At 46.2% G+C, this 25361-nt stretch overlaps 1 protein-coding gene across 1 annotated transcript in view; it reads left to right on the top strand.

Annotated features, from left to right (window-relative positions):
* Window positions 1–7203: 7203 nt before the first annotated feature.
* RNF207 (ring finger protein 207) overlaps window positions 7204–25361 on the top strand; it is a 71737-nt gene continuing 53579 nt past the window's right edge. The window contains exons 1-3 of the mRNA XM_073603663.1: window positions 7204–8724; window positions 10771–10963; window positions 21482–21614. Of these exons, the coding sequence (XP_073459764.1) occupies window positions 10773–10963; window positions 21482–21614 (324 nt within the window). The 5' untranslated portion in view covers window positions 7204–8724; window positions 10771–10772. The remainder of the gene's footprint in view (window positions 8725–10770; window positions 10964–21481; window positions 21615–25361) is intronic.

Here is a 25361-nt window from a genome sequence, read left to right as displayed (position 1 = left end):
TCATCTCTTTCAGCTAATAATGATACTTTTTCAACTTTTTTTCTACTATTTATACTTTTTAAAATTTAAGCTTTTAACACTTTTTTTTTAACATTGAAGTCAATAGGAGCATGCTTCAGATCCTTAAAATCTTCTTTCGCTCCCAAAATTTTCAGCTCCTTCATACTTTCACCTACAGACGGCAAACAAACTTTAAAATGTTCACAAAATATTCAGCTATCTGGCTATATCTTTTCAGTTTGATATATTTTAACAGTTTTTGTGAAAAAGCTATTTAAGTTTAGTGATCATTTCAGGAAATTTCATTTTAATGGCTTTTGTTGCCATGGTTACCAAAGCTTCTGTTATACACAGTGATGGGCGGTGGGGGAGGCGGCTGGAGCATCTCAGCTCTGATTACAGAGCCCGGGGGAGGGGACAGACACACCATGTACATGATTTATAATAGAGGGATATGATGGGGCAATTCTGATGGGGCAGTTTTGATGGTGGCAATATGATGGGGCAGTTTTGATGGTGGCAATATGATGGGGCAATTCTGATGGGGGCAGTTTTGATGGTGGCAATATGATGGGGCAGTTTTGATAGGGGTCGTTTTAGCAATTCAGCATTCCCACGCATTTTCTCCAGGAAACGCATTTTCTAGTTAGTGGGAGTGCTTCAGCAGTCCCACTATTGTTATTTGATTTTATTTATTTTTAATTTTAATTTTTTTATTCCGTATGTTTTTTGGCTCTGCGTAACTTCTGCATACTTTCAGCTATTAAAACCATTCAACTTTTAAAATGTTTATCTCTTTCAGCTGATGATGGTACTTTTTCAACTTTTTTTCTAATATTTATACTTTTTAAAATATTAAGCTTTTTAACACTTTTTTTTAAACATTGAAGTCAATGAGAGCATGCTTCAGACCCTAAAATCTTCTTCCGCTCTCAAAAGTTTCAGCTCCTTCATACTTTCACCTACAGACGCCAAACAAACTTTAAAATGTTTACAAAATATTCAGCTATCTGGCTATATCTTTTTAGTTTGATATCTTCTACAGTTTTTGTGAAAAAGCTGTTTAACCACTTGCCGACCGCCTAACGCAGATATACTGCGGCAAAATGGCACGGGCAGGCAAAAGGACATACAGGTACGTCCTTGCCTTCCCACGGGCTGGGGGTCCAATCGGACCTCCCCCCCCCGGTGCCCGAGGCGGTCGGCTTTGGTCTGGGAGCGTTCAGAGATGAGGGGGAGGCCATCCATTCGTGGCCCCCCCCCCTCGCGATCGCTCCCAGCCAATGAGAATCTTCCCCTGCCTCTGTATAGCACACAGAGGCTGGGGATGTGATGTCATCTCTCCTCGGCTCGGTATTTTCCGTTCCGGCGCTGAGGAGAGAAGACATCCGAGTGAGTTACTCAAACACACACAGTAGAACATTCCAGGCATACTTTACACCCCCCTTTAGCCCCTGATCACCCCCTAATCACCCCTCCCCCCCCCCTTTCACACTGACACCAAGCAGTTTTTATTTTTTATTTTTTCTGATTACTGCATTGGTGTCAGTTTGTGACAGTTAGTGTGGTAGGGCAGTTACTGTTAGGCCCCCTTTAGGTCTAGGGTACCCCCTAATAAAGTTTTAACCCCTTGATCACCCCCCGTCGCCAGTGTCGCTAAGCGATCATTTTTCTGATCGCTGTATTAGTGTCACTGGTGACGCTAGTTAGGGAGGTAAATATTTAGGTTCGCCGTCAGCGTTTTATAGCGACAGGGACCCCCATATACTACCTAATAAATGTTTTAACCTCTTGATTGTCCCCTAGTTAACCCTTTCACCAGTGATCACCATATAACTGTTATGGGTGACGCTGGTTAGTTTGTTTATTTTTTATAGTGTCAGGGCACCCGCCGTTTATTACCTAATAAAAGTTTAGCCCCCTGATCGCCCGGCGGTGATATGCGTCGCCCCAAGCAGCGTCAGATTAGCGCCAGTACCGCTAACACCCATGCACGCAGCATACGCCTCCCTTAGTGCTATAGTATCTGTAGCAGTGTTAGCGGGATCAGCCCAGATACCTGCTAGCACCTGCGTTTTGCCCCTCCGCCCGGCCCAGCCTAGCCCACCAAAGTGCAGTATCAATCGATCACTGTCACTTACAAAACACTAAACGCATAACTGCAGCATTCGCAGAGTCAGGCCTGATCCCTGCGATCGCTAACAGTTTTCTTGGTAGCGTTTTGGTGAACTGGCAAGCACCTGCCCCAGGCAGCGTCAGGTTAGTACCAGTACCGCTAACACCCACGCACGCACCGTACACCTCCCTTAGTGGTATAGTATCTGAACGGATCAATATCTGATCCGATCAGATCTATACTGGCGTCCCCAGCAGTTTAGGGTTCCCAAAAACGCAGTGTTAGTGGGATCAGCCCAGATACCTGCTAGCACCTGCGTTTTGCCCCTCCGCCCGGCCCAGCCCAGCCCACCCAAGTGCAGTATCGATCGATCACTGTCACTTACAAAACACTAAACGCATAACTGCAGAGTTCGCAGAGACAGGCCTGATCCCTGCGATCGCTAACAGTTTTTTTTAGTAGCGTTTTGGTGAACTGGCAAGCGCCAGCGGCCTAGTACACCCCGGTCATAGTCAAACCAGCACTGCAGTAACACTTGGTGACGTGGCGAGTCCCATAAGTGCAGTTCAAGCTGGTGAGGTGGCAAGCACAAGTAGTGTCCCGCTGCCACCAAGATGACAAACACAGACCCGTCGTGCCCATAGTGCCCTTTCTGCTGCATTCGCCAATCCTAATTGGGAACCCACCACTTCTGCAGCGCCCGTACTTCCCCCATTCACATCCCCAACCAAATGCAGTCGGCTGCATGAGAGGCATTTTCTTTATGTCCTCCCGAGTACCCCTACCCAACGAACCCCCCCAAAAAAGATGTTGTGTCTGCAGCAAGCGCGGATATAGGCGTGACACCCGCTATTATTGTCCCTCCTGTCCTGACAATCCTGGTCTTTGCATTGGTGAATGTTTTGAACGCTACCATTCACTAGTTGAGTATTAGCGTAGGGTACAGCATTGCACAGACTAGGCACACTTTCACAGGGTCTCCCAAGATGCCATCGCATTTTGAGAGACCCGAACCTGGAACCGGTTACAGTTATAAAAGTTATTTACAAAAAAAGTGTAAAAATATATATATATATATAAAATAAAAAATAGTTGTCGTTTTATTGTTCTCTCTCTCTATTCTCTCTATTGTTCTGCTCTTTTTTACTGTATTCTATTCTGCAATGTTTTATTGTTATTATGTTTTATCATGTTTGTTTTTCAGGTATGCAATTTTTTATATTTTACTGTTTACTGTGCTTTATTGTTAACCATTTTTTTGTCTTCAGGTACGCCATTCACGACTTTGAGTGGTTATACCAGAATAATGCCTGCAGGTTTAGGTATCATCTTGGTATCATTCTTTTCAGCCAGCGGTCGGCTTTCATGTAAAAGCAATCCTAGCGGCTAATTAGCCTCTAGACTGCTTTTACAAGCAGTGGGAGGGAATGCCCCCCCCCCACCGACTTCCGTGTTTTTCTCTGGCTCTCCTGTCTCAACAGGGAACCTGAGAATGCAGCCGGTGATTCAGCCAGCTGACCATAGAGCTGATCAGAGACCAGAGTGGCTCCAAACATCTCTATGGCCTAAGAAACCGGAAGCTACGAGCATTTCATGACTTAGATTTCGCCGGATGTAAACAGCGCCATTGGGAAAGCATTTTATCACACCGATCTTGGTGTGGTCAGATGCTTTGAGGGCAGAGGAGAGATCTAGGGTCTAATAGACCCCAATTTTTTCAAAAAAGAGTACCTGTCACTACCTATTGCTATCATAGGGGATATTTACATTCCCTGAGATAACAATAAAAATGATTTAAAAAAAAAATGAAAGGAACAGTTTAAAAATAAGATAAAAAAGCAAAAAAATAATAAAGAAAAAATAAATAAAAAAAAAAAGCACCCCTGTCCCCCCCTGCTCTCGCGCTAAGGCGAACGCAAGCGTCGGTCTGGCGTCAAATGTAAACAGCAATTGCACCATGCATGTGAGGTATCACCGTGAACGTCAGATCGAGGGCAGTAATTTTAGCAGTAGACCTCCTCTGTAAATCTAAAGTGGTAACTTGTAAAGGCTTTTAAAGGCTTTTAAAAAAACATGTCATGTTTGGTATCCATGTACTCAGCCTAAGATCATCTTTTTTATTTCATCAAACATTTGGGCAATATAGTGTGTTTTAGTGCATTAAAATTTAAAAAAGTGTGTTTTTTCCCCAAAAAATGCGTTTGAAAAATCGCTGCGCAAATACTGTGTGAAAAAAAAAAATGAAACACCCACCATTTTAATCTGTAGGGCATTTGCTTTAAAAAAATATATAATGTTTGGGGGTTCAAAGTAATTTTCTTGCAAAAAAAAATAATTTTTTCATGTAAACAAAAAGTGTCAGAAAGGGCTTTGTCTTCAAGTGGTTAGAAGAGTGGGTGATGTGTGACATAAGCTTCTAAATGTTGTGCATAAAATGCCAGGACAGTTCAAACCCCCCCCAAATGACCCCATTTTGGAAAGTAGACACCCCAAGCTATTTGCTGAGAGTCATGTCAAGTCCATGGAATATTTTATATTGTGACACAAGTTGTGAGAAAGAGACAAATTTTTTTTTTTTTTTTTTTTGCACAAAGTTGTCACTAAATGATATATTGCTCAAACATGCCATGGGAATATGTGAAATTACACCCCAAAATACATTCTGTTGCTTCTCCTGAGTACGGGGATACCACATGTGTGAGACTTTTTGGGAGCCTAGCCGCGTACGGGACCCCGAAAACCAAGCACCGCCTTCAGGCTTTCTAAGGGCGTAAATTTGAGAGCTGCAAAAAACTCACCATGCCTCTCAGCAAATAGCTTGGGGTGTCTACTTTCCAAAATGGGGTCATTTGGGGGGTGTTGTGCCACCTAGGCATTCCATGGCCTCCGAAACTGTGATAGGCAGTGAAGAGTGAAATCAAAAATTTACACCCTTAGAAATCCTGAAGGCGGTGATTGGTTTTCGGGGCCCCGTACGCGGCTAGGCTCCCAAAAAGTCCCACACATGTGGTATCCCCATACTCAGGAGAAGCAGCTGAATGTATTTTGGGGTGTAATTCCACATATTCCCATGGCCTGTGTGAGCAATATATCATTTAGTGACAACTTTGTGCAAAAAAAAAAAAAATGTCACTTTCCCGCAACTTGTGTCAAAAAATAAAATATTCCATGGACTCAACATGCCTCTCAGCAAATAGCTTGGGGTGTCTACTTTCCAAAATGGGGTCATTTGGGGGGGTTTTGTGCCATCTGGGCATTTTATGGCCTTCAAAACTGTGATAGGTAGTGAGGAGTAAAATCAAAAATTTACGCCCTTAGAAATCCTGAAGGCGGTGCTTGGTTTTCGGGGCCCCGTACGCGGCTAGGCTCCCAAAAAGTCCCACACATGTGGTATCCTCATACTCAAGAAAAGCAGCTGAATGTAGAATGTATTTTGGGGTGCAATTCTACATATGCCCATGGCCTTTGTGAGCAATTATCATTTAGTGACAACTTTTTAAAAAATTTTTTTTTTTGTCATTATTTAATCACTTGGGACAAAAAAAATAAATATTCAATGGGCTCAACATGCCTCTCAGCAATTTCCTTGGGGTGTCTACTTTCCAAAATGGGGTCATTTGGGGGGGTTTTGTACTGCCCTGCCATTTTAGCACCTCAAGAAATGACATAGGCAGTCATAAACTAAAAGCTGTGTAAATTTCAGAAAATGTACCCTAGTTTGTAGACACTATAACTTTTGCGCAAACCAATAAATATACGTTTATTGACATTTTTTTTACCAAAGACATGTGGCCGAATACATTTTGGCCTAAATGTATGACTAAAATTGAGTTTATTGGATTTTTTTTATAACAAAAAGTAGAAAATATCATTTTTTTTTTCAAAATGTTTAGTCTTTTTCCGTTTATAGCGCAAAAAATAAAAACCGCAGAGGTGATTTAAATACCATCAAAAGAAAGCTCTATTTGTGGGAAGAAAAGGACGCAAATTTCGTTTGGGTACAGCATTGCATGACCGCGCAATTAGCAGTTAAAGCGACACAGTGCCAAATTGGAAAAAGTCCTCTGGTCAGGAAGGGGGTAAATCCTTCCGGGGCTGAAGTGGTTATATGTATATATGGGGGGGTGTATTGTATGTATGGGGGGGGGTGTATTATATGTATGTATGGGGGGGTGTATTATATGTATATATGGGAGGATGTATTATATGTATATATGGGGGGTGTATTATATGTACATATGGAGGGTGTATTATATGTATATATGGGGGGGTGTATTATATGTATATATGGGGGGTGTATTATATGTATATATGGGGGGGTGTATTATATGTATATATGGGGGGGTGTATTATATGTATATATGGGGAGTGTATTATATGTATATATGGGGGGGGTGTATTATATGTATATATGGGGGGTGTATTATATGTATATATGGGGGGGTGTATTATATGTATATATGGGGGGTGTATTATATGTATATATGGGGGGGTGTATTATATGTATATATGGGGGGGGTGTATTATATGTATATATGGGGAGTGTATTATATGTATATATGGGGAGTGTATTATATGTATATATGGGGGGTGTATTATATGTATATATGGGGAGTGTATTATATGTATATATGGGGGGGTGTATTATATGTATGTATGGGGAGTGTATTATATGTATATATGGGGGGGTGTATTATATGTATATATGGGGGGGGGTGTATTATATGTATATATGGGGGGTGTATTATATGTATAAATGGGGAGGGTGTATTATATGTATATATGGGGGGTGTATTATATGTATAAATGGGTTGTGTATTATATGTATATATGGGGGGGGTGTATTATATGTATATATTGGGGGGGTGTATTATATTTATATATTGGGGGGGTGTATTATATGTATATATTGGGGGGTGTATTATATGTATATATGGGGGGGTGTATTATATGTATATATTGGGGGTGTATTATATGTACAGTATATATTGGGGGGGTGTATTATGTTTATATATTGGGAGGGTGTATTATATTTATATATTGGGGGGGTGTATTATATGTATATATTGGGGGGTGTATTATATTTATATATTGGGAGGGTGTATTATATGTATATATGGGGGGGTGTATTATATGTATATATGAAGGGTGTATTATTTGTATATATGGGGCCTGTTGGGCCCCTCCCGCAGCGCTGCACTCTTTGTGCAGGGGGACTGGTCTTGTCTCCGCCCCCTCTTGTAGTTTTCTGCAGGCAGCCTGTAGTGGGTGGAGCCTGCTTGGCCCCTCCCTCAGCTCTGCTCTCTGCACTGGCTATCTCATTGCTCTTTTACATTGTAATATCTGCGGTTGGAAAGGGATACGGGGCACACAAAGTGGATTTATATCTTTTGTGGCTTTTAGGGATTAGGGAATATATTTAAAAGAAAAGTTTTTGTGTCCGGAGTTCTGCTTTAAGTGGTGTCTATTTCAGGGATCTCACTCTGCACTGAGTAGCTTGTCAGTGGAAGATATTTGGTCGTGGTGAAGTGTTGTCACTCCCGATACCGTCCACACGTCACTGCCATGTATCCTACCCTGGGGAAGCCAACACATTTCTATCATTCCTCCGTATGAGGAGCCAAAGCTGTGACTGCCAGAGCGAGGGGGCACAGCCGCTACTCATCAAAGAACCAGAGCGAGGGGGCACAGCTACTACTCATCAAAGAACCACAGCGCGGGGGCATAGCCACTACTCATCAAAGAACCAGAGCGAGGGGGCACAGCTACTACTCATCAAAGAACCAGAGCGAGGGGGCACAGCCGCTACTCATCAAAGAACCAGAGCGAGGGGGCACAGCTACTACTCATCAAAGAACCAAAGCGAGGGGGCACAGGTACTACTCATCAAAGAACCAGAGCGAGGGGGCACAGCAACTACTCATCAAAGATCCAGAGCAAGGGGGCACAGCTACTACTCATCAAAGAACCAGAGCAAGGGGGCACAGCTACTACTCATCAAAGAACCAGAGCGAGGGGGCACAGCTACTACTCATCAAAGAACCAGAGCGAGGGGGCACAGCTACTACTCATCAAAGAACCAGAGCGAGGGGGCACAGCTACTACTCATCAAAGAACCAGAGCGAGGGGGCACAGCTACTACTCATCAAAGAACCAGAGCGAGGGGGCACAGCTACTACTCATCAAAGAACCAGAGCTAAGGGGCACAGCTACTACCGATCAAAGAACCAGAGCGAGGGGGCACACCCACTACTCATCAAAGAACCAGAGCGAGGGGGCACACCCACTACTCATCAAAGAACCAGAGCGAGGGGGCACAGCCACTACTCATCAAAAAGCCATAAAGAGGGGGCACCACCACTACTTGTCAAAGAGCCAGAGCGAGGGGGCACCACCACTACTCATCAAAGAACCAGAACAAGGGGGAAGGAAGCAGTTACTACTCATTGAAGAGCCAGAACGAGGGGCACAGCCACTACCCACCGAAAAGCCAGAACGAGTGGCACAGCCACTACTCATCAAAGGACCAGAACAAGGGGGCACAGCCAGTACCCATTGAAGAGGCAGATCGAGGGGGCACAGACTCATCAAAGAGTCAGCCTTACAAGGTAAGTTTTCCCCCAGTTTGGGGTCAATGTATCTTCATTTTTGTTGTCTGGACTCTTTATATTGTTGCAGAACATTGCGGAGAAGAGGAGTGAAGATAAAGTATCTGTTAGGGTTCATTCACACTAGTGGTTGGGTGGTGGCTTCCCCCTCCCCAACAATTTTCCTCTTTTGCTGCAGAGGCATTGGCCGGGGGAGGAGGGGGGGGGGGTGTAGACATGGTGCGGCCATGATGCTTCGCAGCCAGGGCAGGAATACGCCCTGTTGCTTTAGGCAGGTGTAGCGCCCACTGAACATGACCCATTCATTTAACCCCTCGAGCCCCCCACTAGCATGCCACAACCACGTGCATTGCACAAGTTTGTATGGTGTTTGCAGAGTGGCAATAGGACTTAAATGTTATGACTTCTGAAAGCGACAGAGGGTATAATCCCTGCGTACATCCCCGGCCGCTGCCTCTGCAGCTATAGAGAGTAGTATGTGAGGGAATAAAAGTGGGGGTTTTACTCCCCCCTCCAACCACTTACGCATTTTTTTCATATGCTCCCACTGAAGTGTATGGGGCCACAAATGCATCAATAGAAGTGTCTTGACTGATTTTTTTTTTTTTTTTTTTTATTAGTGGTTTTATTCCACTTTTTTATTTTTACCTTTTTAAAGCAAAAGATCAATCTTAATCTTTTGCTAATAAAAAAAAAAAAAAGCCATGGCCTGAGAACTGGAAGTGATGTCATGACATCGCTCTGTTCCTCCAAGGGCATAGAGATGAGTGGCGGCCATCTTGCCATCGCTTATCTCTATGCCAAGCCACCAGCGGCGCCCGATGGATTCCCGGGCTCAGCTGTCGGTAACATAAGTCCGGGAACCACTGGTTTTACCCCTCCCTCCACTTCTAAAAGTGAGCATGGGGATCACGTTTATCTGAGGGTCTGGTGCCTGAGGTAAAAGAAGATAGCGAGGTTATGGCATCTATCTGCAGCCATAACCCTCGTCAACGTCAACCAATGACATATTTTCCCAGTTAGGACTTCCTCGTAATGGCCACAGCAAGTGTGCAGACCTGGCAATCAAAGTGCATTTATCTCACTGCCAGAGTACCTGGGGGGTCTAAGAATCCTCTTGATCAGTGGTCTCCAAACTGTGGCCCGGGGGGGGGCGGATGTGGCCGTTTGCTTGCTTTTATCTGGCCCTTGGGACACTATTCCTCCCACTGACACCAATGATGGGGCACTATTCCTCCCACTAACACCAACGAAGGGGCCCTATTCCTCCCACTGACACCAACGATGGGGCACTATTACTCCCACTGACACCAACGATGGGGCTCCATTCCTCCCACTGACCCAAATGATGGGGCACTATTCCTCCTACTGACACCAATGATGGGGCACTATTCCTCCCACTGACACCAATGATAGGGTACTATTCCTCTCACTGATACCAATGATGGGGCACTATTCCTCCCACTGACACCAATGATGGGGCACTATTCCTCCCACTGATACCAATGATGGGGCACTATTCCTCCCACTGATACCAATGATGGGAAACTATTCCTCCCACTGACACCAATGATGGGGCACTATTCCTCCCACTGACACCAATGATGGGGCACTATTCCTCCCACAGACACCAATTATGGGGCTCTATCCCTCCCTCTGATACCAATGATGGGGCATTTTCTTTTTCCACTGGCCACAGTTCGGCCCCCTAAAGTCTGAAGGACAGTAAATTGGCCCTTTGCTTGGAAAGTTTGGAGACCTTTGCTCTAGATGCTTTAACTCTCCAGCAACTTTCAAACACTAAAACATCATTGGTGGAGTAACCCTTTAACATCAGGAAGGGTGGGACAAATGGAGTGACTCCAACACCTGACATGACGGGAGCCCAAGACAGCAAAGACTTACAAGAAGACCTCCAGGTGATATGAACTATTAGGTGTTCCTCAGAGGTTATCATTCTTGTATAAGGCTCAGTGTCTGTAGTTTTGTCTTCTATAATGTTCTGATGTTTCTATAGGTGATCTATTCTATTTGTTGTGTTCTCAGAGATGTCTGGAGGGATATTCTCACCCCTGGAAACCCTGCAGGATCTGGACAAGGCCAGCTGCCACCCCCTGGCATGTTACCTGTGCCACGAGCAGTACGAGCACCCGTGTCTGCTGGACTGTTATCACAGCTTCTGTGCCAGCTGTCTCCGGGGCCGGACCACGGACAACCGACTTACCTGTCCTCTCTGTGGGTAGGTGGCTTTGATTACAGTACACACCTAGATGTAAGGAATTCTTTCTATCAAAAACTAGTCTGCGCCAAAGGTTACTTTATAGATACACTATATTGACAAAAGTATTGGGACGCCTGCCTTCATACGCACATGACCTTTAATGTAATGGCATCCCAGTCTTGGTCCGTTGGGTTCAATATTGAGTTGGCCCACCTTTTCCAGCTATAACAGCTTCAACTCTTCTGGGAAGGCCGTCCACAAGGTTTAGGAGTGTGTCTATGGGAATGTTTGACCATTCTTCCAGAAGAGCATTTGTGAGGTCAGGCACTGATGTTGGATGAGAAGGCCTGGCTCGCAGTCTCCGCTCTAATTCATCCCAAAGGTGTTCTATCGGGTTGAGGTCAGGACTCTGCGCAGGTCAGTCAAGTTCCTCCACCCCGAACGCGCTCATCCATGTCTTTTATGGGCTTTGCTTTGTGCGCTGGTGCGCAGTCATATTGGAACAGGAAGGGGCCGTCCCCAAACTGTTCCCACAAAGTTGGAAGCATGAAATTGTCCAAAATGTCTTGGTACTTGGTATGCTGACGCCTTAAGAGCCCTTTCACACCGGGCCGCCCATAGCGGCGGCGGTAAAACGCCGCCATTTTTAGCGGCGTTTTACCGTCGGATTAGCGACACATTTCGGGCGCTAGCGGGCGATTTTACCCCCGCTAGTGGCCAAGAAAGGGTTAAAACCGCCCGCAATGCGCCGCAATATCGGCGTTTTGCCGGCAGTATCCCAGCGCCGCCCCATTGATTTTAATGGGGAGCAGCAGTGGAGGAGCGGTAAACACACTACAAAGAAGCTGCTGGCAGGACTTTTTTTCCCGTCCTGTCTGCGCAGCGCTCCGGTGTGAAAGCCCTCGGGCTTTCACACTGGAGACAATGCTGCAGCTGTTTGAGGGCGGAGTGCAGGCGCTATTTTTAACGCTATAGCGCCTGCAAAACGCCCTCGGTGTGAAAGGGGTCTAAGAGTTCCCTTCACTGGAACTAAGGGGCCAAACCCAACCCCTGAAAAACAACCCCCCACACCATAATCCCCCCCCCACACACCATAATCCCCCCTCCACCAAACATTACACATGACACAATACAGTCAGGCAAGTACCGTTCTCCTGGCAACCACCAAACCCAGACATGTCCATCGGATTGCCAGACAGAGAAGTGTGATTGGTCACTCCAGAGAACACGTCTCCCCTGCTCTAGAGTCCAGTGGCGGCGTGCTTTACACCACGGCATCCGACGCTTTGCATTGCACTTGGTGATGGAAGGTTTGGATGGAGCTGCTCGGCCCTTGAAACCCATTCCATGGAGCTCTCTACAACTGTTGTGCTAATCTGAAGGCCACTCGAAGTTTGGAGATCTGTAGCTATTGACTCTGCAGACAGTTGGCGACTTCTGCGCACTTTGAGCTTCAACATGCGCTGACCCCGCTCTGTCATTTTACCCGGCCTACCACTTCGTGGCTGAGTTGCTGTTGTTCCCAGTTGCTTCCACATCGTTATAATACCACTAACAGATGACCGTTGAATTTTTAGTAGGATGGACTTATTGCACAGGTGGCAACCTATCACAGAGCCACGCTTGAGTTCAATGATCTCCTGAGAGCGACCCGTTCTTTCACAAATGTTTGTAGAAGCCGCCCGCATGCCGAGGTGCGTGGATTGTATACACCTGGATCCAATGATTCGAAGGGGCGTCCCAATACTTTTGGCAATATAATGCATCAATAAATACGTGCAAAAAATGTATCAATGTGCAAAAATTCATCCCTCGTGAATAAATAAAATCAATAAATAATCAAATTCATCAATAAGTCTAAATCATCCAAATGTAAAGTCTAGTAAGAATCAATGTATAAAATTGCAAAAATATAAAGTCTCTCATAAAATGTTCAAAAAGGCAACAAAATAAATTCGAAAACTTTGGGGCAAAAGATTCATTTTGAGACACGGCACTTTATGAATTTTTTGACTGATTAACTTTATTTGGACTTTTATATGAATTTATTGATTGCCTTTTTGCACTTTTATATATTGATTCACGAGGGACTTTACATTTGGATGATTTCTTATGTTTACACTTTATTGATGAATTTGGTTATTTATTGATTTGATTTATTCACGAGGAATGAATTTTTGCACATTGATGAATTTTTTTCCACGTGTTTATTTATATGTATTAGTCCCCTTTCACACGGATCCGCCTGTTCAGCGTTGGATCTCTCTGATCCCCTCTAAGCAGGCAGATGACAGGTCCGTGTCTTCTCCGCTGGTGCTGAACGGACATGGACACCGCCTCCTCTCCTCTATGGGGCAGTCGAATGAAAACAAGACCGCCCGTCCATTTACATCTGTCATCCAACCCAATCCACCAGACGGGAACGAATCCGTATCTGTCCGTGTTTACCGGAAGACGGCGAGTGTCAACAGATACGTGTCCATTGACGTCCGCCGCTCCATAGAGGGCAATGGGTGAAAAACTGACAGGTGGACCCGATCGATCCGTCAATGTGAAAGGGGCCAAAAGGCCCAATAGTGAAGTGCGGTTGCCCTATTGTATTGTATTGTAATGTATTCTTTCGTTTCCGAGCATGCGCAGCCTTGGTCCCCCGATTTTTTTTTAAATGGACGAATACTGTACTGATTAACCGCTTGCTGACCAGCCGCCATCATTATATGGCGGCAGGTCAGCACAATCCTGCGAACCATCGCAGCTATACATCGGGTCGTGGGATCAGGATAGCAGGCGCGCGCTCCGCTGCACAACGGGCTCGTGGCCGACGGTCGCGATGACCGCCGGCCACAAGCGATCGCGAGCACGAGGGACAGAACACAGAAGTGTGTGCGTGTAAACACACAAATCTGTGTTATGTTCTGAGAGCAGTGACAGATCGTGTGTTCCTATTAGCTAGAAACCACGATCCGTCACTTCCTCTAGTCAGTCCCCTCCCCCTTCAGTTAGAATCACCTCCCAGGGAACACAATTAACCCCTTGAGTGCCCCCTAGTGATAACCCCTTCACTGCTAGTGACATTCTTACAGTAATCAGTGCATTTTTATAGCACTGATTGCTGTATAAATGCCAATGGTCCCAAAAATGTATCAAAAGTGTCCGATGTGTACGCCATAATGTCGGAGTCCCGATAAAAATCGCAGATCGCCGCCATTACTAGTGAAAAAAAAAATTAATAATAAAAATGCCATAAATCTATCCCCTATTTTGTAGACACTATAACTTTTGCGCAAACCAATCAATATACGCTTATTGCAAATTTTTTTTTTTTTTTTTTTTTTTACCAAAAAAAAGTAGAAGAATACATATCGGCCTAAACTGAGGAAAAAAAAATGTTTTTTTATATATTTATTATAGCAAAAAGTAAAAAATGATGCGTTTTTTTTTCAAAATTGTCGCTTTTTTTGTTTATAGCGCAAAAAATAAAAACTGCAGAGGCGATCAAATACCATCAAAAGAAAGTTCTATTTGTGGGGAAAAAAAGGACGTCAATTTTGTTTGGGTACAGCGTCGCACGACCGCGCAATTGTCAGTTAAAACGACTCAGTGCCGAATCGCAAAAAAATGGCCTGGTCATTAAGGGGCCAAATCTTCCGGGGCTGAAGGGGTTAAACTAAAAATGTTTGTTTTGTTACCATACAAGAAAATGTTTTGTGTTTGTTCCTTCGAATAAACTGCCGCCGCTGCTCTTGAAAACTGTGTACTAACGATCAGATTATCGGACGATCGCTCAGAAAGCGATATTCTTCGTCCGATTCTCGCATCAGCCTATACTCAGTTATCCAATCACATCCAATATAGAAGAGAGGAAATGGATTTGTCGCTGTCAATTAATTTCTACATATTCAAATAGTGTTGGTGCGACCAGAAATGGGGTTTCTATTGTGAATTGTATAGAATGGGGCAGAATAAAGTAGCTGTGGGGGGGGGGGGGGGGGGGGGGAATAGGAAGAAACCAGTTCTTCTTTTACATGGAATCAAAGTCATTATCTGATAGGTCGATGTGTGTTTGCAGGACGTGGGGAATATACACTCAGTGCGGATCGCTCTTCCTGCACCCACCAAACACAATCTCACCCATCAGAGGATTTAGCTGGGGACAGCTGCAGGACAAGAGCTTCTACTTATAGCTCAGACAGAATGTGGGACAAAGGCTGCCGGGACAGGAACTGATAACAGGGACCCGCTATTCTCATTCTACTGATAGTGTCCTCATTTGTAAAGCACATGTCCAAGAAATATCATAAATCATATAAAATAATATATTTTGATCAAATGCTTTTTATTAAAAGCGTTTTGCCGGGTTTAATCATATTTAATGAATATGGAATGTGTACAAATATTCCGTTTCATCCCTTTAAAGACTTCGAGTTCAGAAAATATCTGTTCATGTGCCAGAAATCTAGAGAGCTCCGACCTTCTCTGACATGACAACGCAGCTCTGAATTCCTCAGCACGTGGTGTCAGCCCTGACTACCTCATTTCTGATGGAGCGCAAAGAACACAGACCCATCTCCTCCCCTCCTCATTTTCTTCCACTTCTGTCTCAGTACCCACACCTCCTCATCTCAGCCTCCTCCTCATCTCATCCTCCTCCTCATCTCATCCTCCTCCTCATCTCATCCTCCTTCTCCTCATCTCATCCTCATCTCATCCCCCTCCTCATCTCCATACCCTCACCCCCTCATCTCATCCTCCTCCTTCTCATCTCATCCTCCTCCTCATCTTATCCTCCTTCTCCTCATCTCATCCTCCTCCTCATCTCATCCCCCTACCCACACCTCATCATCTCATCCTCCTTCTCATCTCATCCTCCTCCTCATCTTATCCTCCTCCTCATCTTATCCTCCTTCTCCTCATCTCATCCTCCTCCTCATCTCATCCCCCTACCCTCACCTACTCATCTCATCCTCCTCCTCATCTCATTCCCCTACCCTCACCTCCTAATCTCATCCTCCTTCTTCTCATCTCATCCTCCTTCTCCTCATCTCATCCCCCCTCCTCATCTCCATACCCTCACATCATCCTCCTCTCAGCCTCCTTCTCCTCCTCTCATCCCCCTGCCCTCACCTCCTCATCTCATCCCCCCTCCTCATCTCCATACCCTTACCTTCTAATCTCATCCTCCTTCTCCTCATCTCATCCTCCTCCTCATCTCATCCTCCTTCTCATCATCTCATCCCCCTACCCTCACCTCCTCATCTCCATACCCTCATCTCCTCATCTCATGCCATTCCTCATCTCCATGCCCTCATCTCCTCATCTCATGCCATTCCTCATCTCCATACCCTCATCTCATCCCCCTATCCACACCTCCTCATCTCATCCTCATCTCCATACCCTCTCCTCCTCATCTCATCCTCCTCATCATCTCATCCCCCTACCCTCACCTCCTCATCTCATCCCATTCCTCATCTCCATACCCTCATCTCCTCATCTCATGCCATTCCTCATCTCCATGCCCTCATCTCCTCATCTCATGCCATTCCTCATCTCCATACCCTCATCTCATCCCCCTATCCACACCTCATCTCATCCTCATCTCCATACCCTCTCCTCCTCATCTCATCCTCCTCATCATCTCATCCCCCTACCCTCACCTCCTCATCTCATCCCATTCCTCATCTCCATACCCTCATCTCCTCATCTTATCCCCCTCCTCATCTCCATACCCTCACCTCCTCATCTCATCCCATTCCTCATCTCCATACCCTCATCTCCTCATCTCATGCCATTCCTCATCTCCATACCCTCATCTCATCCTCATCCTCATCTCCATACCCTCACCTCCTCATCTCATCCCCCTTGTCCTCACCTTCTCATCTCATCCCCCTTTCCTCACCTCCTCATCTTTATACCCTCACCTCCTCATCTTTATACCCTCATCTCCATACCCTCACCTCCTCATCTCATCCCCCTTGTCCTCTCCTACCCTTACCTCCTCATCTCATCCCCCTTCTCCTCCCTATACCCTCACCTCCTCATCAACCTCCTAATCTCCATACGCTCACCTCCTCATCTCATCCTCCTCTCCATACTCTCTTCATGTCATTCCCCTCTTCTCCATACAGTCACCTCCTCGTCTCCATACCCTCACCTCATCTCACCCCCTTCCTCATCTCCATACCTCACCTCTTCATCTCTTCCCCCCTCCTCCTTTCCATACGCTCACCTCTTCATCTTATGCCCCCTGTTCTCTCTATACCCTCACATCCTCATCTCATCCCCCTTCTCCTCTCCGTACCCTCATCTCTTAATTCCTTCCCCCTCCTCATGTCCATACTCTCAACTCCTCATCCCATCTCCATACCCTCATCTCATCCCCCTCCTCTTCTCCATACCCTCACCTCCTCATCTCATCCCCTGTTTCCTTTGCAGTAAGACCTTTTTTTCCTTTTTTTCGAAGTTTGTTCCAACAACAAATCCTTTTTAAACAAGTAAATGTTTCCGAATCCCAGATCCTGACTTCTCATTTCTATAAAAAGATCTCCATGGCCAAGATGGGTGACCCTCCTATTGTTCTTTTTGAGGCCGGGTGGGTTAAAGGCTTCACAAAACGTATTGGATTACTAAGCAGACTGCGCTTGCGGATGTCTGACAGACTCTGTGAAACACAATATCTGAGGCTCCATAGAGACATGATAACATCACGCAGTTGCTGCAGATTTGTTGGCTGCACATCCATGATGCCAATCTCCCGTTCCACCACATCCCAAAGGTGCTCTATTGGATGAGATGTGGTGAGTGTGGAGGCCATTGGAGTACAGGGACCTCATTGTCCAGTGGTGAGATGATTGGAGCTTTGTGACATGGTGCATTATCCTGCTGGAAGGAGCCATCAGAAGATGAGGACACTGTAGTCATAAAGGGATGGACATGGTCAACAACAATACTCAGGTACCCCATCCCCCCCACCATTACACCCCCACCACCAGCCTGAACCGGTGATATCCCATCCCCCACACCATTACACCCCCACCACCAGCCTGAACCGGTGATATCCCATCCCCCACACCATTACACCCCCACCACCAGCCTGAACCGGTGATATCCCATCCCCCACACCATTACACCACCAGCCTGAACCGGTGATATCCCATCCCCCACACCATTACACCCCCACCACCAGCCTGAACCGGTGATATCCCATCCCCCACACCATTACACCCCGACCACCAGCCTGAACCGGTGATATCCCATCCCCCACACCATTACACCCCCACCACCAGCCTGAACCGGTGATATCCCATCCCCCACACCATTACACCCCCCACCACCAGCCTGAACCGGTGATACCCCATCCCCCACACCATTACACCCCCACCACCAGCCTGAACCGGTGATATCCCATCCCCCACACCATTACACCCCTACCACCAGCCTGAACCAGTGATACCCCATCCCCCACACCATTACACCCCTACCACCAGCCTGAACCGGTGATACCCCATCCCCCACACCATTACACCCCCACCACCAGTCTGAACCGGTGATACCCCATCCCCCACACCATTACACCCCCACCACCAGCCTGAACCGGTGATACCCCATCCCCCACACCATTACACCCCCACCACCAGCCTGAACCGGTGATATCCCATCCCCCACACCATTACACCCCCACCACCAGCCTGAACCGGTGATATCCCATCCCCCACACCATTACACCCCCACCACCAGCCTGAACCGGTGATACCCCATCCCCCACACCATTACACCCCCACCACCAGCCTGAACCGGTGATATCCCATCCCCCACACCATTACACCCCCACCACCAGCCTGAACCGGTGATATCCCATCCCCCACACCATTACACCCCCACCACCAGACTGAACCGGTGATACCCCACCCCCCACACCATTACACCCCCACCACCAGCCTGAACCGGTGATACCCCATCCCCCACACCATTACACTCTCCACCACCAGCCTGAACCGGTGATATCCCATCCCCCACACCATTACACCCCCACCACCAGCCTGAACTGGTGATATCCCATCCCCCACACCATTACACCCCCACCACCAGCCTGAACTGGTGATATCCCATCCCCCACACCATTACACCCCCACCACCAGCCTGAACCGGTGATACCCCATCCCCCACACCATTACACCCCCACCACCAGCCTGAACCGGTGATACCCCATCCCCCACACCATTACACCCCCACCACCAGCCTGAACCGGTGATATCCCATCCCCCACACCATTACACTCTCCACCACCAGCCTGAACCGGTGATATCCCATCCCCCACACCATTACACCCCCACCACCAGACTGAACCGGTGATACCCCACCCCCCACACCATTACACCCCCACCACCAGCCTGAACCGGTGATACCCCATCCCCCACACCATTACACCCCCACCACCAGCCTGAACCGGTGATATCCCATCCCCCACACCATTACACCCCCACCACCAGCCTGAACCGGTGATACCCCATCCCCCACACCATTACACCCCCACCACCAGCCTGAACTGGTGATACCCCATCCCCCACACCATTACACCCCCACCACCAGCCTGAACCGGTGATATCCCATCCCCCACACCCTTACACCCCCACCACCAGCCTGAACCGGTGATACAAGGCAGGATGGATCCATGTGACCCCACCATCTGAATGTCGGAGCTGAAATCCAGACTCATCAGACCAGGCAACATTTTTCCAATCTTCTATTGTCCAATGTTGGTGATCCTGTGCCAATTGTAGCCTCAGTTTCCTGTTCTTAGCTGACAGGAGTGGCACCTGGTGTGGTCTTCTGCTGCTGTAGCCCATCTGCTTCAAGGTTGGATGTGTTGTTTGTTCAGAGATGGTATTCTGCATACCTTGGATGTAACGAGGGGTTATCTGAGTTACTGTTGTCTTTCTATCATCTGGAACCAGTCTGCCCATTCTCCTCTGACATCAACAAGGCATTTTCCTCCACACAACTGCCGCTCACTGGATATTTTCTCTTTTTCCCACCATTCTCTGTAATCCCCGAGAGATGGTTGTGTGTGAAAATCCCAGAAATACTCAGACCAGCCCGTCTGCCACCAACAACCAACCATGCCACCTTCAAAGTCACCGAGATCCCTTTTTTTGTGTCTCTGTGTTTTTGTAAAAGGACGGGGACTTTTTTAAATGCAAAACGGTGCTTTTTTTGCCTTTTTTGTTTCAATAGACTTCAATGGAGAAGCGGCAGAAAAGCATGATGTGCGTTTTTTATAGCGCGTTTTTGATGCGTTTTGCATTATTTAATCTGCCCAACAACAAATTGACCAAATAAAAAGAAAAAAACAATCCAAAACACATCAAAATTGCATGTCTGAAAACGCGGAAAGCACTGCAAAAAGCACTGCTAATACGCTCAAAAGCAACATGCATGTGTGTGAATTGAGCCTTATTCAGGAGCGAGCCGTCATCCGTCCTTCACCAATCCTTCACCCAGGGCCGGCCTTACCAGGTGTCCCAGGGGGTCCAATGGACTCAGGCAGCACTTTGAGAGGGGAAGCAAATTTAACTACGGCCGCCTCTCCTTCTCTTCTATTTACCCAGCAAGTTGACAACCAAGATTTTTTTTCCAGCAGTTTTGTTTGTCATGATGACAACTGCCCCATCGGGCCACTCTGCCTGCCCCTATACCCTATATATACTACCCTAGCCTGCCCATATACTACCCTAGCCTGTCCATATACTACCCTAGCCTGTCCATATACTACCCTAGCCTGTCCATATACTACACTAGCCTGTCCATATACTACCCTAGCCTGTCCGTATACTACACTAGCCTGTCCGTATACTACCCTAGCCTGTCCGTATACTACACTAGCCTGTCCATATACTACCCTAGCCTGTCCATATACTACCCTAGCCTGTCCATATACTACACTAGCCTGTCCATATACTACCCTAGCCTGTCCGTATACTACACTAGCCTGTCCGTATACTACACTAGCCTGTCCATATACTACCCTAGCCTGTCCGTATACTACACTAGCCTGTCCGTATACTATCCTAGCCTGTCCGTATACTACCCTAGCCTGTCCATATACTACACTAGCCTGCTCCTATACTGCCCTAGCCTGTCCATATATTGCTCTAGCCTGTCCATATACTATACTAGCCTGTCCATATACTTCACTAGCCTGTCCAAATACTACCCTAGACTGTCCATATACTACCCTAGCCTGTCTATAAACTACCCAAGCATAATGGTATGTCATATAATTTTGCATATAGAGGTGCTGTTGCATGTAAATCTGACTTCCTGATAAGTTTAGTTTTAATTATCATGATATAAAATAATGGATGTGGGGGCCTTTTGGGGAGCGTGATTTTTTTTGGGGGGGGGGGGGGCAGCATTTCATTCTTGGACCCGGGCAGCACAATGTCTTGGACCAGCTCTGGCTTCACCAGTAGAGATGAGTGGAGTCATTTTTACAAAACTGATATCTGACTGATAATGATGTTTTTGTTTCTCTTGCAGACAGCACTCCATAGTGAAGGGGAATAACGGATTGCCCCCTGTGGACCGGTTACTAAAGTTCCTGGTGGACAGTTCCGCTGATTCTGAAGAAGTTCTACAATGTGCCAACTGTGACCTGGAATGCAGGAAACAGGTGACTTCACACCGCAGGCATCTGCAGGAAATGTGTACTTACCTTGGGCCCTATTCACATTTTGCGTAGCAGGAACTTGAGATTATGTATGGGCGATTTTTTTAATGCGATTCCGTGTGCTGTGCATATGGCAGTCCATTCACTGCAATGGGTTGCCTTATGCGTGTTTGCTGCCCAAAGGGAGCTCCTTCTCCTTTTTTGGGGTGACAAGTTCCACGTGATTTTTTAAAGGTGCGTTTTGCCACAATTGCAGCGCAACAATCACAACAAAATCGCACCGTATTTTGCCATTTAGAATTCATTTTTAGAATGGAAAAAACCCAAAACACACTTTGCACGTTTCTTGCAGCGCTCGCCATGTGTGAACGGGGCCTCAGGCTGGGTCCACACTATGTGCGGAGCGGCTCGCAAGCAGGGGGGTTTCGGTGCGTCTCCCTGTTCTCCGTTTTCAGGGGTGAATCAGGTCCAAATTTTTGCCTGAAATCGTACCTGAAACTGAGACAAAGACGCACAGGACCCTCCTGCTTCTGTGCGCTCCGCGGACGCTCCGGAGATGTGTGAACCGCTCACACTCTCCTGTCATTAGACACGTGCAATTCGTTTAGTTCCAAACTTGTCTTTTAACAAATTTAGACAAATTCGTTCATTCGGAAATATCCGAATTTTAGAATTTCCGAATTCTTCCGAAAATTTCGGAATTTCAGAAATCCAAAAATAAGAACGAAAATTCTAAAGAACGAAAATCTGAAAATAACAACGAAAATTCAAAAACCTGAAAATTTGAAAATCTGAAATCATAACTAACTAATAATAACTTATCTATAACTAACTATTAAATTATAGGTATTGAGATTTCCTTTCAAATTTTGGCTGTTAGTGAACGTAACGAATTTATCCGAAGTTACAAATTATACGTAATAACGAATGCCGTATCTAAACCAATGGAACGTAACTAATTAATAATAATAATAAAAACGTATTATTATTATTATCATTATTTATTATTATATTGTTCCGTTCCATTTGTTTAGATGCGGCATTCTTTATTTCGGTTCATTCATAACTTCAGATGAACTTGTATTCGTTACGTTCACTAATCAAAATTTGAAAGGAAATTCCAATACCTATAATTTAATAGTTAGTTATTGTATTTCGAATTTTCGGATTTTCCTTTCTTATTTTCAAATTCCAAATTTTCGGATTCCAAATTTTCTAATTTACAAATTCCGAATTTACGAATTTGCTTATTTTTCGAATTTCCAAATTTTCGAATTTACAAAAAAACGAATAAAACGAAAATGAACAAATTGTTCGGCGGTGCACATGACTACCTGTCGTGGGAATTGGATGCGGGGAAACCCTCATCCGGTACGGATTATGTGTGAACCCGGCCTCAGTGTTATCAGATTTTCAAAATGAAACCCAGGCCCCCCACCCCCCCTCGTCCTCTAGCTTCCAGGTCCCATAACAAATGGCTGCCCTGCTGCATTGTAAACACAGGAGGTCGTTCACTCAGCACAGGTGACATTCACGGAACACTTTGAATTCATTGAGAAAATGCAAAGTGTTCTCTGGTTGGACGAGATGGAGAAGCAGGGTGTTGAAGACCAATCAGACAACACTTTGCATTAACATCTTGCTGACCAGCCGCCATAATTATACTACGGCAAGGTGGCACCATCCCGCAAATCGCCGTAGGTGTACGAAGGCTCGGGAACTCACTTTTGTGGGCGCGCTCCCACTGACCAACGGGGTAGTCAATCAGCGGGTCTGGAGGAAACGATGTCCGCTGGCCACCCGCGATCGTTCCCCGCAGTGACAGAACTGTGTAAACAAGGCAAATCTCCGTTCTGACAGGGGAGATCACACAGATACTGTCTTTGTGCTAAGCAGGGCAGCAGGAAGATGGATCTGTGTGTTTCCCTAGTCACACAATCCCCCATACAGTTAGAACACACCCAGGGAACACATTTAACCCTTTGATCGCCCCCTGATGTTAACCCCTTCCCTGCCAGTGTCATTAGTACAACAACCATGCATATTTTTAGCACTGATTACTGTAATGGTGTCACTGGTTCCCAGAAAAGTGTCAAAAATGTCAGTTAGGTGTCCGATCTGTCCGCCGCAATGTCGCAGTCCCGCTAAAAATCACTGAGCGACGCCATTACTAGTTTTTTTTAAAAAATAATAAAAATGCCATAAATCTATCCCCTATTTTGTAGACACTATAATTTTTCGTGCAAACCAATCAATATACGCTTATTGTGTTTATTTATTTATTTTTTTTACCAGAAATATGTAGCAGAATACAGATCGGCCTAAACTAATAAATAAATTATTTTTTTTACATTTTATTTTTTTTTTTTGGAAATGTTTTATAGCAGAAAGTTTAAATAATGTTTTTTCCAAAATTGGCGCTCTTTTTTTGTTTATAGCGCAAAAAATAAAAACGGCAGAGGTGTTCAAATACCACCAAAAGAAAGCTCTATTTGTGGGGGGGGGGACGTCAATTTTGTTTGGGTACAACCACCGTGGCACGACGGCGCAATTGTCAGTGTAGCAAGGTCCTGAGTCCCCTTTGGTCTAATGAGAACCTCCAGAGTTGAGATAGCTGACATCCTTCTATGTAGAGTGGGTTACGAGGCATGGTGGGTGTAATGCAAGATAGATTCATGGGCGCCAGACACTTCTTGAATGCAGGTAGTTCCAATGGTAATTAGCAGGCTCTGAGACTTCTATAGGTAGACAGCCATGCAGGGAAAGGCATCCAGCTGGACGCCACATCTGCATATGTGGGATCGCTGTCTATTATGGCAATAGTCTTAGAACAGTTTTTAACACAAGTTGTAACAAACTTCTTTACTTCCTCTACAATCACTTCTTGTAGATCTTCACTCCACTGAGCTCCCCGTCTCTCCTCACTAGACTTGCCGATTCACTGCCACCGGATCTCTTGAGCTCTTCCAATCTTCTCACACGGTATCTTCCTCAAGCGTCTCCCCCGTGTCCCTGCTTGGTCCCTAGCTTGGCACTCCAGATGCTCCTCAAGCGTCACCCCACTGGCCCGCTCGGTCCCTAGCTTGGCACACAAGGCTGCTCTGCAAGGATCCCTGGCTTGGTTCCCACTGAAGTTTCCCGATTCTTCACCATCCCCAGTTGATGAGAATACTGCTCCGGTACTTGCTTCAGCTACTCACTGTGGTCCCTGGTAATAAGGTGGATGGTCCCTTAGTGGCGACAGCTTCCCCTCTACCTCCGACCATGACAGGTTCTATGGCCGGCAGAACCGTTACTTATGGTTGGACTACAAGCCGCAATCCCAACCCTGCGCTGCTCTCTTGGTTCTGGATGGGCCCTCAGACAGCCTGGCAGCCAGATGTTCCCGGGATAGGCCTCAGGCTCTGGCCTAGGAGCCTGGGGCACACAACACACGTCCACCCAGAGGGCTGTCCAGGTGGCACAGAACCCCGATCACCTGACTCCACCCAAATAAATAGGCTCTCCCAGCAGGCCAAGGGACCCAAGAAGTTCCCTGCCCATTGGCTGAGATACCCCATCTATTCCTAATCTGTCCTTGCTATGCCCCTGTCTTATCTAATGTCACCAGATACCCGGCCATCTAGTGACAGAAGAGAGAAGTGCAGCAATTCCAGAATTAGGGTGGAATCAATTGATCTCCTATCAATTGGCCAAGGCAACTATACCTGGCAGGTAAATTTACTAGCAACCCTGCCTAACCATCAGGGT

This window comes from Aquarana catesbeiana, linkage group LG10 (genome assembly GCF_042186555.1).
Source record: "Aquarana catesbeiana isolate 2022-GZ linkage group LG10, ASM4218655v1, whole genome shotgun sequence".
NCBI classification, from domain to species: domain Eukaryota; kingdom Metazoa; phylum Chordata; class Amphibia; order Anura; family Ranidae; genus Aquarana; species Aquarana catesbeiana.
This window is presented reverse-complemented; position numbering and strand designations above follow the sequence as displayed.